The sequence below is a fragment of the Archocentrus centrarchus genome, chromosome 6, assembly GCF_007364275.1.
Source record: "Archocentrus centrarchus isolate MPI-CPG fArcCen1 chromosome 6, fArcCen1, whole genome shotgun sequence".
Lineage (NCBI taxonomy): Eukaryota > Metazoa > Chordata > Actinopteri > Cichliformes > Cichlidae > Archocentrus > Archocentrus centrarchus.
Window position 1 is genome coordinate 30,016,315 of NC_044351.1, and position 18,092 is coordinate 30,034,406.

At 40.7% G+C, this 18,092-nt stretch overlaps 1 protein-coding gene across 1 annotated transcript in view; it reads right to left on the reverse strand.

Moving 5' to 3' along the window:
- cdh13 (cadherin 13, H-cadherin (heart)) overlaps positions 1 to 17,785 on the reverse strand; it is a 367,414-nt gene extending 349,629 nt beyond the window's left edge. Inside the window, exon 1 of the mRNA XM_030732385.1 lies at positions 17,555 to 17,785. Within this exon, the coding sequence (XP_030588245.1) occupies positions 17,555 to 17,599 (45 nt within the window). The 5' untranslated portion in view covers positions 17,600 to 17,785. The remainder of the gene's footprint in view (positions 1 to 17,554) is intronic.
- Positions 17,786 to 18,092: the final 307 nt, after the last annotated feature.

An 18,092-nucleotide genomic window follows, 5' to 3' on the forward strand; every position in this document is an offset into this window, starting at 1 on the left:
GTGTGATGAATGTAAAGCAGCTCCATGGTGTGCATTATTACGTCTTATGTCTTTTGCACAGATGGGTATCAACTCTGTAACCAGAGAAAAATAAGAAAATGTGAGGAAAAAGAAAAGAGACAAAGAAAACTGGAGCAAAAACAGATGAATGAGACCTACAGAAAGAAAGACTGTTGCAGTATTGGTGAAAGTAGGCTCAAAGTAACTGTTTTTCCAGTAGGTTTCAAGTATTGATAATATAAAGTCTAGAGTCAGAGAATATCAGACTCTTGATTGCTTCTTGTTAAGACTGCTGCTGTACCTAAATTCTGTTTTCTGATGAGAGATATTGAGTAAACACATCTAGCATCAGGGTTTGAGTCAAACCTGAGAACTAAGTGATTACTAGAATAGACTGAAGAACATTGCACAGGGAAGCACTGTACCAACACATCCTACAGAATTAATTATGCATGTAACAAACGTAACACAAAGTCAGGATGCGTGAATGTATAAAAAATGTAAAATGTATAGCTCTTTTGGCAACTAGTGTGGAAGAAAATGTGATAAAAGTTTGTGTTGGTTTGGATGTCTTTTCTTCCTCTGATGGGAAATAGAATGGATGTCATGTGTGACCCACATGTGTGAGATACAAAGTCCTATGGATCCCATTAGGGCTCTGTGGGGGCAATTAAAATGATGATGGAACCAGATGAGCAGAGTCTGACAAAGACGTGTACAATAGGGCATAAATCAAAGCTGTAGTATTCAGAGTGGAATGGAAAACTGATATGCATGCTTTGGAGGCCATTACAGGGATAGACTGCATTAGCCTGCAGTATAGCATTGCTGTTACAATGCAAATGTCAATTCTGCAGTTTTTAGCCCATAATCTTTGGTTAGCCCATCACAGAAAAGTTGAAAAACAAACAAACAAACAAAAAACCATTCTCAATGTTCATTACTGACTTAAAAAATAAAATAAAAACTGATATACTGTCTCAATCTGATGACTGCATGTTAATGTCTGCTCTCCCACACAGTTATTACCACTTCTTAGTTAAGTCAAGTTACTTTCCAAGTTGATCGTGCAGCAGCAGAAGAAGTGTCCACCCACCCACTGCAGAGTGCTAATGCCTCTTCACATTCAGACGGTGAGAGAGAATAAATTGTCTGAGCTTTTGATGTTGAGAGCCTTCAAGGAGCACCTGTGGTGGAGTCAATACTTGAACGTGCATTTGCTTTCTGAAGTGTGTTTGATTGGGAATGTTTAGAAATAACATTTTGAATTAGCATTGAATATTAGTGCATTTATCAACAATAAATAGAATCCTGATGGCTAACACCTCTATTTCTGTGAGCTACACATCATGCAAAATTAAGGACAGTTTTGAATTGATTTGTATGGTATCATAGTTTCTGTGGAGTACAGACTCAAGTAAAAAAAAAGAGAGAAAAAAAAGGTGAACGAAAAGCCTGTCAAATATTTCCAGTTAAAGAATGAATCAATAGCTTTTTAGCCTTCTATGCTTCTCAATTGCAGGTGCTTATACTACGTTAGAAGTTGATTTTACCGTTTGATATGTCAGTGAGCTGAGAAAACTGATCGCATGTGTATTTTTCTTTCCTCACGTGCCAACGTCTCTCTCACACACACAATAATATAATATTAAATATTAAATGTGTAGATGTTTTGAAGAGAAAAAGAAAGAGAGTTTTCGTATTTCCCAAAATGTCAATTAACTTTGAGCGACATGCTTTGTTGACTCATTCCTCAGTGCAGTGTTTTTACTTGATCTCTGCAGTATAAAGTGACTTTTGTTTAAGCTTAAATGCATATTTGACTAGAGCCAGCACAGCATATTCAGCAGAAATTATTGATTTGTTGATCAGTTTGTATATAGTAATGCTGTTTCTCACCGAAGAACATCTTTATATGTGTTATGCACATGTTTCTGTCAGTGAGCGAGACTGTGCAGAAGAACAGCACCGTGCTATGCTAATTTAAGCCCATTTACAAGTCAAATCCAGGTTTTTGTTTGAATCTATTTTCATAAAAATAAGAAAAAATTGCATAAACAATCTGATCACTGATATAAAAAATACATGTAAAATCTGCTTCTGACAAAATACAACATTGGAATAAAAACTTGCTTGAATCAAATTAAGAGAAAATCGTTCTTTCACACTTAGGGCCAGTGTTTCATTTCAGTTCCCTGTTGGGGGTAGTTGTCAATAAACAAAAAATCTATTAAAATACATTTCGGCAGGTGTGCAAAAGCATCTTATCAAAATTAGAGATATATTTTATATATGTATATATATATATATATATATATATATATATATATATATATATATATATATATATATATATATATATATATATATATATATATATATATATATATATATATATGTATATGTTTGTGTGTGTCAGTGGATGCTTTATTAGTTAAACCTTGCTAGTACAAGGTTGGATCCCCTTTTGGCTTCAGAACTGTCTTCGTTCTGTGTGGCATAGATTCAACGAGGTGCTGGAAACATTTCTTAGAGATATTTTGGTTCATATTTAGATGATATCATCACACAGTTGCTGCAGATCCATGATACAAACCTCCCATTCCACCACATTCCAAATGTGCTTTTAATGGACTGAGATTGGTAAGTTTGGAGGCCATTTGAGTACAATGAACTCACTATTAAGTTCAAGAAAACAGTTTGAGATGATTTGAGCTTTGTGACATAGTGTGGTATCCTGTTGGAAGCAGCCATCCAAAGATGGGTACACTGTGGTCTTAAAGGGATGGACATGGTCACCAGCAGTACTCATGTAGGCTGTGACATTTAAACAATGCTCAGTTGGTAATAAGGGGCCCAAATTGTGCCAAGCAAATATCTCCCACATTACACCACCACCATCAGGCTAAACTGCTGATACAACGCAGGATGGATCCATACTTTCATGCTGTTTATGCCAAATTCTGATCCCAACCCTCAAATGTAACATCATAAACTGAGACTCATCAGACCATTGGTGAGCCTATGTGAATTATAACCTCAGTTTCCTGTTCTTAGCTGACAGGAGTGGCACCCAGTTTGCTGTCTGCTGCTGTAGTCTATCTGCTTCAAGGTCCAACGTGGCATGCATTCAGAGATGCTCTTCTGCATACCTCATTTGTAATATGCAGTTATTTCAGTTACTGCTGCCCTCTTATCAGCTCGAAGCAGTCTGGCCATTCTCCTCCAGTCTCTGGCATCAACAAGGCATTTTTGGCCAGAGACCTGCCGTTCACCGGGTATTTTCTCTTTTTCACCACATTCTCTGTAAACCCTAGAGATGGGTGTGCAGGAAACCCCAGTAGATGAGCAGTTTCTGAAATACTCAGACCAGCCCATCTGGCACAGACCATCATGCCACATTCAAAGTCACTTAAATCACCTTTCTTCCTCATTCTGATGCTTGGCTTGAACGTCTGCACTTTGTCTTGACCATGTCTACATGCCTAAATGCACTGAGTTGCGGCCATGTCATTGGCTGATTATATATTTGTGTTAACGAGCAAACCCTCAGGTGAATATAACACAATGAGTTTTAAATTGACATAAATGACATTCTCTATTCAATCCTATTTGAAAATATATCAGCAGTATAATATATACAGACTTCATGTGTACTGAAACCTCTTTCACCCTTGTTGTCTTTTTGAGCTTTTGACCTTTCTATGAAGTTGAAAAAAATTACGTAAATAATTAGAAAGGGTAGGTTTTAAATACAGTTAGGTCTTTTAATTTGTTAGACAAAGACATAATTTTGTAGTTTTTTTTTTCTCTGTACACCGTCACAGTGGATTTTAAATTAAACAATCAATATGCAATTGAAGGGCAGATGTTCAGCTTTAATTCAAGGGGTTTCACAAAAATTTTTCATTAACTGTTCCCATTTTCACAGGCTCAAAGTTACTTGACAAGCAGTTTTATGGCCAGATGAGGACTCTTCCCTAATTATTTCTTGACAAATGAACCAGACACAGCATGCTTTCACTGTAAATTTCAATATGAGGTCCAAAGAGATGCCAGTCCAAGTGAATGGCGAATACCAGCAGTACTGAAAGCAGCTGGGTCTGAGATTGTTCTGAATAATTTTTTCTCTAATGGTTAAAATTTTATTTGTAAAGAAATTCATGAAGTCATTACTAGTTAAAGTTAAAGCAATACTTGGCTCTACAGAGCTCTGACTCTTTGTCAGCCTGGCTACAGTGCTGAAAAGAAGCCTGGGTTTTTTCTTATTTTCTTTAATCAGTGATGAATAGTAAGATGTCCTAGCTTTACAGAGGACTTTTTAAATAGAGCAACAAATTCTTTTTTTCCAGGCTAAATGAGCATCTTCTAAATCAGTGAGATGCCATTATTGCTCCAGCTTACAGGTTATCTGCTTTAAGCTGCACATTTTGAGTTATACCAGAGAGTCAGGCACTTCTGGTTTGAAGCTTTTTTTTTTTTTCCTCTGAGGAGCCATAGTATCCAAAGTCATACACAGTGAGGATGTAAAACTATTGATGAAGTAACCGATCTCTGTGGGAGTAGAGGTGCTCTCCACTGTGTTGGCACATGGCATTGAAGAGGATAATAATGGAGGAATTATATCCTTGAACTTAGTTATAGCACTTTCAAAAAGACTTCTATTGAAATATAATTTATTCCCCAGTGCCATGTAATCCATTAACGTAAATGTAAATGTTATTAAGAAATAATCAGACAGGAGGGGGCTTTCAGGGAATACTGTTAAGTCTTCAGTTTCTATGCCATGTGTCAGAACAAGATCCAGAGTATGATTAAAGTGGTGGGTGCTCATTTACATTTTAAGAGAAGCCGGATGAGCCTGTAAATACAGTGTTGAGGCTGTCCTTTTCAGCATCTACATGGATGTTAAAATCACCCGCTATGATTATTTTATCTGAACTGAGCACAAATCAGATAAAAAGTCTGAGAAATCAGACAGAAACTCCGAGTAAGGACCAGGTGGACAATAGACTACAACAAATGAAACAAGTTTTTGAATTTTCCAATTAAGGTGGACAAGGCTAAGAGTCAGGCTTTTAAATGGATTAAAACTGTGTCTGGCTCTATGGTTAATTAATAAGCTAGAGTGGAAGACTGCTGCTACTCCTCCTCCTCGACCTGTGTTTCGAGCATTCTGACAGTTAGTGTGACTCGGGGGTGTTGATTCATTTAAACTAACATATTCATCCTGCTGTAACCAGTTTTCTGTAAGGCAGAATAAATCAATATATTGATCAATTATTAAATCATTTACTAAAATGGACTTAGAAGAGAAAGACCTAATTTTTAATAATCCACATTTTCCTGTTTTACTCTTTGGTGCAGTTGCGGGATGCTATATTGATCTTTTTTTTGTAAATTTCTATCCTTAAATAGTTTTTTGCTGGTTTTTGTTTTGTTTTTTGGTGATCTGGAAGCAGGCACCGTCTCTATGGGGATGGGGGTTTGGGGGGATAAAAGGAGGACAGAAGCTGCAGAGAGGTGTGTAAGATTCAACTCATTGCCATTGCCCACAACAAAATGATTGTTCCAGATCACTCATCCAGAGACAAGCATCTGCAGTCATGCAGCCAGAGACCGGCGCTACTGTCAGGCAATGTGGTTTAAGTGTCTTGCCCAAGGACACAACACAGTGCAGGGGTTCGAACCGGCAACCCTCCGGCTGCAAGGTGAGCACCTACCCACTGCACCACTGCAACTCAATAGACCACAATAGGAATACACGCAATAGCATATCCCCATATTGGCATACGGCACATACAACTGCAAGGTAAAGTGGATAAACTGTACTTAGAATAGTTTCTGTCTATTATCCTGCTGGTAGAAGTAAAGAAAAATGTCTCCTGCATTCATTCTTCTAAACTTTAAGTGGCTATTTACTGCAGACCAGCCATGACAGACACATTCAAAGATATCTCCCTACATAAACACTATGTGTTTGGGCTTAATTATGGTATGCAGAGAGCTAAATCACCGTGGACTCTTCCAAAAATTGAAAATCCATTGTTTTCTGTGTATAATAATTACAAGTTTATGCATATTATTATGTTATTATAAAATTATCTATTAAATTTTAAGAGGTATGGACCTCCCTGTCCATCCTGGTATTTTAATTGTTAACAAATTATATACTTGTTTTTAGGGTTTTGACATTACTTTTAAACTTGAAGACTGCTGATTTGGGATCAAATAAAATAGCAAGTTTTAATAACAGGCATGCCTCATCTGTGCTTAATTAAATCTCAAAAACAAAACCAAAAAATTTTGATAAATACTCCAGTTCCCATGCATACACACATATTCTAGCTCACTAAAAAGGACACTCTCCTTCCTACTGTGGCTCCATTAGAAATAATTATCCCCAATCGATCTGCCAGTCCCTCTGTGGAGCAGTAACATGAGCTTGTCTCAGCTTTAACAGCCTTCAAATGTCTGTCAACTGTGTGTGTGTGTGTGTGTGTGTGTGCGTGTGTGTGTGTGTGTGTGTGTGTGTGTGTGTGTGTGTGTGTGTGTGTGTGTGTGTGTGTGTGTGTGTGTGCGGGCGCACGCAATGGTATATGCTCGAACAGCACGGTCCTGGTCTATACAGAGCATTGTTTGACTTTTGACAGCCTCCTCCAGTTTCTGTAATTCTGTAGGTGGCTTGTCCCAGTGCCGCAGCAGAGCGTGTCTCCTAGTGGGAGTCTAGGGAAGGTAGAAAAGCCTTCTTTGAGCAGGTCAACCACAGGGGGGGACTGTAATAGTAAATGCACTGATAACCGACCACCTGGTGTGACTCTACTGCGGCGTGAAAAACCAAGCCGTCACTATGGGGGCCACCACAGCGGAAAATTGTGTCCAGTAAAGCATGCAAGGTGGGGAGAGGATGTGACAGTGAAGACATGCAATCCTAATGAAAATCAAATCCAGTCAGCTCGCTTGTGGCAGAAAGCCTATAGCACACACTGCATCTCCCCTATCATTGATAAGAGGGGTGAAGTTGAGATAATGAAAGGGGCGGCAGCCAACTCTATGTCATATCACTGTTGTCAGGTGAAAACTTTGTATCTCAAAAGCATAATCCTTTCCTGTGGTGAAAAAACAATCCTGCTTTAATGACAACCATGCAGTTTTCAGCTGTTTGAGCTAGTTACATCGTAAGTGTGAAGAGGAGAATATGGTCTCTACGGAAATCTCTGCACTTGCCTTGCCAGACCACAGCCAAAGCCACAGTTTCAACTTTACCTTCATTACTGCTGCCTCAGCCATCCCATGAGGATCACAATACTGCCAACAACACCAAAAGCCCTTAAGTGTACTTGCAAATAGCTATCTATGCACTTATGCAGATGGATTGCTCCATGCCCCAAACTCTATGTTTTAATTACTTCAGGTCTGTAAGACCAATTCCTGCATGGATCACCCAAAACAAGAACTGGCTGAGGTGGTCTGAGATCTCTTTGAAAGAGTCTTTTCAGATCAAGAATTTGCTCCACAAATAGTCAGCAATGAAGGGTATTAACAACAAATGATCATTTTGAAATTAAGGAAATAGGTCAGGTAGTTGCTAGTACATTGATTCTAGTGTCAACAGAAGGAAAGAAGGTTCAAGCTGCAGTAAAGTTCTGGGGTGGGGGGTCACACCATTAGCCAATGCCCTCTTAATGGCAAATACTGCTCAAGTAGGTCATTTGCTATGGCATCTGAGGAAGCTTAAAAAAAGACCTTATTAGGTGAGTATCCTTTGAAATGAAGATACTTTTGGTGTAAACATGCAGCAAAAGTATCAAATATAGCAGTACTGCAATGTTTCTGGGCCTACATATTGTGCAAATTTTAAGGCTCATAAGCAAATTCCTTAAAAAAGTTAAAAACTCTTCAAAAAAAACCAAACCAGAAAATAACGCTGTCATGAATGCTGTTACCAATCCATTGGCATTCCCCTTTCCTCTTCTTTCCACTCAATTCTTTTTGCCCCATCATTTAATTCATTTGTAAGCTCAAAGCCGTGGACCTGCTTGAATTAATATGAGATAAACCTCTGAATAGAGCGCGACATTAATTGTGTCCAAAGGAATTCAACTGAAGTGGCAACCCCCCTTCTGTCAGTGGCAGGCAAAAGTTGGCTCTCTCTCTCATTCCCCCACATGCTGACATCAAAAGCAATAAGTGGGAAGAGCTATTCTAATTGCCTTGAAGCGACCTGCCTGCGTAGGCACCAATATAGTGCTTTGTGTGCTCACTTCAAATGAGTCCTCGAATCCCCGTCTTTTTCTTGACAGTCAAGTTCAGGGGTTTAAATGGCCACTCTACCTTTGCAAAGCACCTGTGCAAAAAAACACTTTTGCCATACCAGCATACATCTATAGGAAAAACATCTCACAAAAACAAATGTACTCACCTACACAGTCACACACACAGTTTAAACACTAAGTGGATCTAAGTGGTAATTACCCCTGACATCCATTCAAAGAATCCCTGGCATTTTGTTGCCATCTAGGCAACTGGGGTGGTACTGCATGCATCAGAGCAAATGTCAAATCCCACCTTTCTCCCACCTGATGCCTCTTGAATCACTGAAGCAGGGATAATACAGCATGAGGGCTAACAGACAGGCAAAATTAGATGCAAAAACCATTCTGCTGTCTACCTACCAAGTGAAAAGGAGACGAGATATTTTCAGAACTGAAAGAGGGGAGTAAAAGTATTAGAAGTGGGATGATGAGAACAAAAATAGGCTAAGATTCACTCTAGAGCCAGCAAAGACAAAAAAAAAAAAAATAGGATAAAGTGAATAAGCTGTAGTGATTTCTCGTAAAAGTCAAGAAGACCTTCTTAGCTATCATTTCCGTTTAACAGCAGAGAGGGATTCGATTACTTCAAAGACCCTTGCTGAACACGGAGAGAAGTGAAAAACCCCAGAGTCATGTTGGGAGAGAATGAAAAAGTAGGGCTGATGCCTTCAAACAATCTCATCACGCTCCAGGAGTAAAGTGGAGCATTAGAGAATCAGTTTCCACCGGTGCTTTAAGAGCAATGTTAAAGTCAAGGTGATGATACATCTTGTATTATTATCCAGCTTTAAGACCTTGTGCAGCATCTTTGGCTAATTTGATATTTGTAACAAAAGTGATGCAGACTTTGGAATCAAATTGCTGTTTTAATGTATATTAATAGCCCTGATATTTAGATCAGTTATAAATGAACATAAAGATAACGCCTTCAAAAAAAAAAAAAAATTGCACACAAAATTACCATTAGATTTATGAAACATGCGTACCAGACTGTTTTGTTCTCACCACCACAGTCTTAATTATTCAGAATTATTATAGTTAGTCTTAATTATTCAGAACCAACAGTTGTGCACAATCTCCATACAATTCGTATAAAATCTGCGTACTGCCCGGTCCCCATTTCTCTATATAAGGAAACACGTTTACTTCCAGATGAAGCAGAAAAAGTGATGATGGTGTTGTAAGAGAGAAGCTTGTACCTCCAAGGCAAGAAATAAGGAGAAAGTCTGACTGTAGAAAATTGAATAATAGTGCCTGAGATCCAAGGAGGAAGAGGTGCAGCCTTCCAAAGTGTTTCCACGGGAGAGATTAAAATAAATAAATAAAAAGCAGCAGTCAGGCTGGAATAAGGGCAGTGCTGAATACACTATATTGCCAAAAATATTTGCTCGTCTCCTTTCCCATGCATATGAACTTGAGTGACATTTTTATTTTTAATTAATAGGTTTAATACAATGCCGGCCCACCCTTTGCAGCTATAACAGCTTCAACTGAGAAGCTGAGAAGGCTTTCCACAATTTTTAGGAGTGTTTATGGGAATTTTTGACCACTCTTCCAGAAGCAAATTTGTGAGGTCAGACACTGATGTTGGATGAGAAGGCCTGACTCACAGTCTGTGCTCTAATTCATCACAAAGGTGTTTATCAGGTTGAGGTCAGGACTCTGCAGACCAGTCAAGTTCTTCCACACCAAACTCGCTCATCCATGCTTTTATGGGTCTTGCACTGTGCACTGGTGTGCAGTCATGCTAGAAGAGGAAGGGGCCATCTCAAAACTGTTCCCACAAGTTGGGGGCATGAAATTGCCTTGGTATGCTGAAGTATTAAGAGTTCCTTTCACTGGAACTAAGGGGCTGGGCCCAAGTCCTGAAAAACAACACTACATCATAACCCCCCACCCCACCCCCCACCCCCCTCCACTGGACTTTTCACTTGGCACAGTGCAGTCAGACAAGTACCACTCTCTGGCAACCTCCAAACACAAACTCATCCATCGGACAGAGAAGTGTGATTTCTCACTCCAGAGACCACATCTCCACTGCTCTAGAGTCCAGTGGCAGTGTGCTTTACACTATATTGCCAAAAGTATATGCTTTGCATTGCCCTTGGGGGTGTAAGGCTTGGATGCAGCTCCTCATCCATGGTGACCTATTCCATGAAGCTCTCTACGCACTGTTCTTGATCTAATCTGAAGGCCACATGAAGTTTGGAGGTCTGTAGTGATTGACTCTGCAGAGAGTTGGTGACCACTGCACACTATGCGCCTACACTACCTATATCACCTACTATCTGCTATACAATCTAGTGCACCTGAGACACTCACTGTGGCTCAGGTAAAAAGAAAAGTTGGAATCAAAGTTGATATGAAAAAGACTAAGACTACAAAAAAAAGAAAATGAAAAAAAGAGCCGGATGACAGGGACCATGTGATCTGTGAGCTGCAGGTGAAAAAAATTACTGCAATGGGGAAAAAAATGACAGATTTGTGCATGAGAAGTTCATACACATGGTTTATGCAGGTTACAGTTTTCTGTGTCTTAAAGCCAAGCTGGCTGTTAAATCTAGACTGACCTCATCTCGTGGCAATTTGTGTAATAGTAACAAAAGTTGATCTTTTTTATCATTACATGGACACAAATATTTATTTATTTACTTTTCCACAAGACATTGTCCTCTGATTGGAATCCTTACTGCTGTACCAAGACATAGCCAGGGAGAGCACACCTATGAGAAGTTCATGAAAAATTGGTACTTGTTGGTCTTTCAAGCAGAAAGCACTGATTGATTTGTGTCCATAAACGCAAATCAATTGATAATATTTTGTTACTTATCACCAGACTGTGTGTTTGAATGCGTTTGGTATTGACACAAACTAGTGCAATGAATTTGTGACTGTTTCACTGTCTCACAAATGCAATACACACGTACAGGCACACTTTTATCTCTGTGAATACTACACTGGGTCGCATTAGAATTTACAGCTTTTCTTTTTCTCTGCTATCCCAGTGAACGTCATTTTCCCTGTGCCATAATAACTGCTTTAGGTTGGATGTCTAGATGTCAATTCTCCAACCTAATTATTAATGATGCTTTAACATCTAAGCAGATATGAAAAGAAACATCAAAGTTTAAGCGAGCTGAGTTGCCACTTTTTACACCTCATTTTTAGCAAGGAAATACTCTAGTTTTGCCAGCGGTAGACTAATCCATAGGGGATAGTGCAAGGTAAGCATATGGTAGTCTATGCATTGCATACTTATGAATGAGTGTTCATCTATTTTTAAAGACCTCCTTAAACTTTAATTTAAAAAATCTTAAAAATATTGCTGAAAGCAAGAACTCTACAAAACAGACACACTCATTTTGGTGCTCATGTGAATTTCTGTGTAAAGCCTAACTGGGAGTAGGTCAGCTTGAAACCTATTGGTGTATTGCCACCCCAGAGTGCTTATTACAGCACAGCAGATAACTGTAAGGCTTTAGAATTTTCTCCCCATTGCTCCATTTAGTTTGATAATTTCAAGTAAATATGGGGGCGGGATAAGTAATTCCCACTATAAAATGCAGAAAAGAACACCAAGAGAGTATGTGTCTTTCATTTATATCTACTACAGTGCAATATATCACCTACCACTTTAGCTACCTAGTGACCAGTGACAAACTGCTGCAGGACACTCTACCTAAAGAAATATCACTAAGGAGCAGCTCACCTAAATAGATCACGTGCAGCTGCCAGAAACCTCAATCACCACTTTGACCCTGTGGCTGTGATTAACAATGCAGTTAGTGATGAAAAGCTAGCTATTCAGTGACCTATGCCTTATTCCTGACTCATGAATGGTCTGGGACACATCTCTTAGTTTAGCAAGCAAAGGCTAATGCAACTTACAGTATCATCGACTGCTGCTATTATCAGTTAAACTACTCTTGTGGAAGAAATAGGACCCCGCTGTACCAGCCTTTTACATGAATACACCCACTGTGCTGCTGGCGCCTTCACACACTTTGAGAGGAGTCATCGTAATCATGCTGAAAAAAGAAACTCGTTCCTCTTGCCAAACATAGTCTTGTGTTTCTGTGTGTGTGTGTGCATGTGTGTGTGCGTGTGCGTGTGTGTGAGACAGAGAGAAAGAGAGAGATAGCAAAAGAGAGCAGACGACGTATCTGGATGTTTTGGAAAAGAGAGACAAACAGAACAAGTGAATACCTCATGAATATTTGTAATGTATTACACAGGGAGTTTGTTAGGGCTGATGCTGGACGAGGAAGAGGAGGAGAAGGTATGGTAAGAGCACCAGAGAAAGCAACAAAATAACAGGGGACGAGCTCCGCATCTCACTTTCTCTGACACTTCAGATTTTGAACCTGGCCGTCCGAGGCACAACTGCTTTTCTTTCATCTGTTTATCCGGACCTGGATACATACAGCATATGGCTCTTTGTCTGTCTGTCACCCACTTTATCTTTGTGCTTGTTCATCTTCTTGTCTGACCACAAAACTGACAGGGGGAAAACAAACTGAGATGAAAGCTTGATCAACTGGAGAGACAGCATTGCACTGCACCGCTATGTCCTTCACACATGGTTACTGGGGCCTTTTTGTGCATGTGTGTATGTTTGTGTTAGTCCTTTTGCTTGACTCACAAATATGCCATTAATCCAGTCTGCTAGAACATGGCATTTTCTCTTTTTTTTTTTTTTCCCCACTTGGCACGTTTCATGATTAAACTACGCAATGTCCATTGGTGTTTTGCATAATTAGGCCACTTATATCAAATGCAGCCAGATTCTAATGGAGCGCTAAGGGGACATATTTACTTTAATTACTACTCTCACTATCACTGCACTTCATCCACCCTTGCTTCAACCTCCTCTAACCCACTCCCTTCCTCTGGTGAATGCAATGGCAACGTCAAGGGAAAGAAGATTGAAGAAGACTGTTTTTCCCTCAAAGGTCACACCCTCTCTCATTGGAGTTAAGATAGCATTTGACCTTATAGCCCATTACAGAACATGTTGTTCGACCACAGTCACAAGGGAACAAATGGATAAATAAAGAACTCTGTGTTTCTGACTGTCAAGGAAAGAGTGTGAACAGGTGTGCGTGTGTGTGTGTGTGTGTGTGTGTATTTCCCTCAGTATCCATTTGTGTTAAAACTTGTGTGATTGTGGGTCAGGTGTATGGGCACATGTGAGTGTTTTATTTACAGGAAGCTTTTAGAGTTTCCTGTCAATAATAGCAGAGTCTGAAAAAATCTCCAAAGAGCACTCTAACACCACAGACCACGGTTGGCTGCGTGTTTCCACCCAGGAAAGAGCATAGATAAGTACAATGTGAAGGAGAATGAAACCTCAAAGCCCTACACTAGAAAGCCTATTTACCAGCTGATTGTTAGAAGCACAGTAACACCAGGGTACATTTAGACAGCAGACTCTAGATTGGAATCGGACTGCTTCCACTTGAACCATTTCATGCTCCTTTTATTCAGAATGTTTGTGTGCCTCTGTAGGCTGCTAAAATCCCAAACTTCTGTGCAATTTTTCTTAACTCTAACCCTTTATTTTGGCAGCATGACTATGGGAGATGAAACACCACACAGCACTGCGAGAGGAGATGAGGGAAGAATGAGAAAAGAGCAGAGAAGTGCGAGGAAAGGCGAGGACCACAGACAGAAGAATGGGAAAAAAAAGAGAAAGAAAGAAATCACCCTGCCTTAACGACTGGCGTTCCTGATTAGTGTCATCATTAGACTTTGTAACTTGTCATACTTTCGTTCTTTAACTAGACTCCATTATAAAAAAGGGCATCACTGAAACAGCATTTAGTAGCAGAGGAGTGGCAGGTCTGAAAAGACACTCCACTCCACATAAGAAACCTTGAGAGAGAAAAAACAAAAACTTAGCTGGGGGTCTGCATTTGAAAGGATAATTGATTGTAACCAGTGATGGGCATAAGAGGCTGCATCTGTGTAGTTCATGAAGATCATGAGGAAAGCACACTAAAGTGCATGGGCTACATGTAGTGCAGACTGAGCATCTTTCACTATCTACTGCAGAGGATAGTGATGCATATATAATCCCTTTATGACTGAAAACTAACCCTAGTGGTGTGTGTGATTAAAAATGACTCAGCCTAGAAACAGAAAAAAAAAGTCTAGAATTTTAAAGACTGTGATGTGATGCGTATCTGTTGCTGCCCCCCCGAAAATAAATTACACCGGCATACCAGAAATGGCAGTGTCCTCTAATTTTGATAATGCTAGATCAATGAACTCCCTCTGAGTGTGTGTGTGAGAGACAGGACAGATAAAAGAATAAAATGTGGCCGTGTCAGGTCTCCCGGTGTATATGTGTGTGTTTGTATGTGTCACTGCGAAGGTCAGCCCCATCTGTGAGTAACACGAGACCATGGCGAGCCTCTGCCTTCAGCAGAACACTTAAAACATTTTTTACTGGGGACCACGACCTCCTTCTTTTCTATCTGTCTCTCTCAGCGCCTGAAGCAGCTTAAACAGGAACTTTAACAGTCCGTTGGTCACTGCGGCCGTAAACGTCCATGACAGCAAATCTTCATGCAGACATGCCCAGGTGCCAGCATGGGAATTTAAACTGAGAGTAAAACTGTCACCCTCCACTGGTGACAAAGGGCGAGTGAGGTGAGAAAACAGCGTGTCGCATTTTGAGAAAATAAACGGTGGATTAAGTTTGGTTGATTAAGGTAAACAGTTAGTTTGATGGGGCGCGGAGGGCATGACGAAATCTGAAGAGTGAGAAAAAACAAACAAATATTCATTGGAGGAAGACAGAGAGGAGAAATAAAAGTGGGAAAGGGAGTAAAATCATTGCACCTGCACCTCCCAGCTGGGCTGCGCTTATTCTGAATCACTGCTCCACCTGGAGAGACTGCTTAGCGTTCGATTCGGAAAACAGGGATTTATTACCGAGGAGGGGGCTGCTAGTGCTGTGTGTATCTCCATATGTGTGCGTGGGGGGGGGGGGGGGGGGGGGGGGGGGGGGGGCAGTTTAATGTGGAGATGAATTTGGCTCCCTACTTAGATCTAGAAAGAAAACTTGAGCCTACACTCTATAATATGGCAAGTTTGGACATTCCTGTTACTCTAAAGAAAGAAAGGCTCGTTTGTGAATATTTATTTATTTATGGGGTTGATGAGTCAAGTAGAATAACTGTGTGTAAGTTCACATTTTTGCATAAAAATCTTTTTTTGTTTGTTTATTTCTGGCCAGACTAGAAAGAAGATTGCTTAAGGGGGAAAATACTGTCATATGTTTTAGTTTTTCGGTGGTTTGCGTTAGTCTGTGTTGAGTCACATCTTGAATCATTTACATTTTTGAGAATTCAAAGTACATGTAACTGTCGGTTCTGATGGGGCAGCCACAGGACAGAGATTCAGATTTTTTTGATAAATATTCTTCCATGGAGCCAGGTCAGCATGTAAATAAGCCACCTAGAAGTAAAGGCCTAAAGGAAAGCCCAAAGCATGTTTGAATGAGCATGCATGTTTAAATTAACACCCACAGCTGTTATGCTTTTGGAATTACATAAAGTAAACAAAAAAAAAATTACCTAATGTTGGAGGCATTTTACAAGAGGACTCTTCCAGGACTTTTTTTTTTCCAGGACTAGTAAAATTAATCTAGTCAGTGGAAAGCCTTCTTAAAAACATAAAAATACAGGTGTGCATAAGATGCAATGCATGAGCGTGTGAGTGTGCAAGAAAGAGCAGAGCCTAATCAATAAAATAGGGAGTTAAATAATTTCTTTGTAGACACTATTTCCCTGAATTATGATCTCAGCAGATAAGCAGATTGACTTAAAATGTGGAAATCAACCGATGGTTTTACAATTAAAAGTGAATAATGCCCAGCAGGATGCGTGCACTTAACATACACAGGTCAAACAAGAAATACCACAAGCGCTGTGCTGCCTTCTGCCTCTCTCTGAGATGAGAGAGAGCAAGAGACACAGAGGATAAGAGAAGGGAGAGAAGCAGCACAACAACACAGAGTTTCCCAAATGAGCTGTTTGCCTGCCACGCTTCGGGGCTCTCCCATTGTTGCAGTGTTTAGAAATAGTCTCAGCCAGGATGCTTTAAAATTAGCTGCTGTTTAAACCTTTGCAGCATGCCACACGAAGAGACCCTGTCATTACACAGTGAATATTTCAAAAGGAAAACTTGTGATGATCTTTAGGATGGGAATATACAGCAGTAAGAGAAGGTCAGAGATCAAGGCTGGAAATGAACATTTCTGCACTTGGATCCATTCTTGCTCAAGTTCACTAAGGTACATGAATATTCAAGGGGAAAAAAAATTGACAAAGGTGTATTTACAGGGAAAAAAAAAAAAGATTCAGCAGCCTGGTGCTGCCCTCTTCACCGAAATCCTACTCTAACGACTTCACTGGCCATTAACAGCTGTTCCAAGTTACCTCTCTCGCTTCATATTAAAGTCAGATCAAACGGGCAAGTGGCTCTATCACAGTGGGAATTAAGGCTTTATTAAATATCTCATGGGAACCCACGTTTGCAGTAGGCCAATAGACTTGAGTAAAATACCCAGAGAGAAGCCCAACACAGCAGAGCGGCCAAGTTAGTTCACTGCCCCTCTTTCTGTGTCTCTGACACCCCCCGCTGCCTTTTTCTCTTTTCCTCCTCTCTTCTTCTCCGTGCTCCTGTGTGCTTCCCACTCACACACTCACACCCTCACAAGCCCAAAGAAACGCTCAAGTTGGTGGCTGAGCGGAATATAGATGCGACTGGAGACAAGAGCTGGAGCCTTGATTTGCACATAGACATAGGATACACCCTGCGCTCTGCTTCTCGACTGATCTCCCTCTTCTCCATCCTCTGTTTCTCTCCTCCTTCTTCTGTTTTTCTTTCTCTGGACAAAATGTGAAAGGCATTCCTGAAGTAAACGAACCCTGCGCGGATTCCCAGACCCCAATACCCTCTGCCCCAAACTCGGCGCCCTAAATGACAACCATGCTCGCAGAAGGACTAAACGGGAATAAACTTGCTGTGACACGGCTCTCCAGGTGATCTACTGTGTGCCATTTACAGACTCGGGACAAACTTGACAACCCATATATTTGCGCCATTAATATGAGTAGCCCGGGTGAGACCAGGCGAAAGACCGAAAAAGCGCGTCGGATCGCTCTCAGTCTCAGAGAAATAGTCCCCAAATCCCTCACTCTCACACGCACGCATCTTGTCTGTCTTACCTGGTGGAAGAGAAAAGCCAACAGAATGCAGACTCCAATCTCCATGGTCGGTTAAATTTCTCTGGGTGCGAAACAGAAACAGATTTCAAGACAGGGTGATAGAGGACTCTGTGAGCTGTGTTCATAATTCCACTGTCCAACCGCCGGAGAGCGAGGAAGGAAAGCCTTTCGCCGTGAGCCGCCAGCTGCCAACTTCGTCCAAATATAACTGCAGTCTGATCAGCACAGCGCTGGATGGTGAAGGCGAGACCACGACCAATAGATTTATGAGCAGGACAGAGATGGGGGTGGGTGAGACGGAGGGAGAGGGGAGAGGTGGGGGTTCGTGGATGAGGTGGGGAGTTCGTCTCGATCTAAGTAGAGGGTCAGCATCCCCGATTTGGCTTTGACCGGATTTTAGACACTCAGTTAATTTTTGGAGTTTTCAGTGATCGGCAGATGCGGCGGCAGGTTTCGAGGATTCATCAGCATCACGCGTATCGGGCCGTTTTAGTTTTTACACCCGACAGGTTTATAGCCCTGATAGTGTCTATAATTC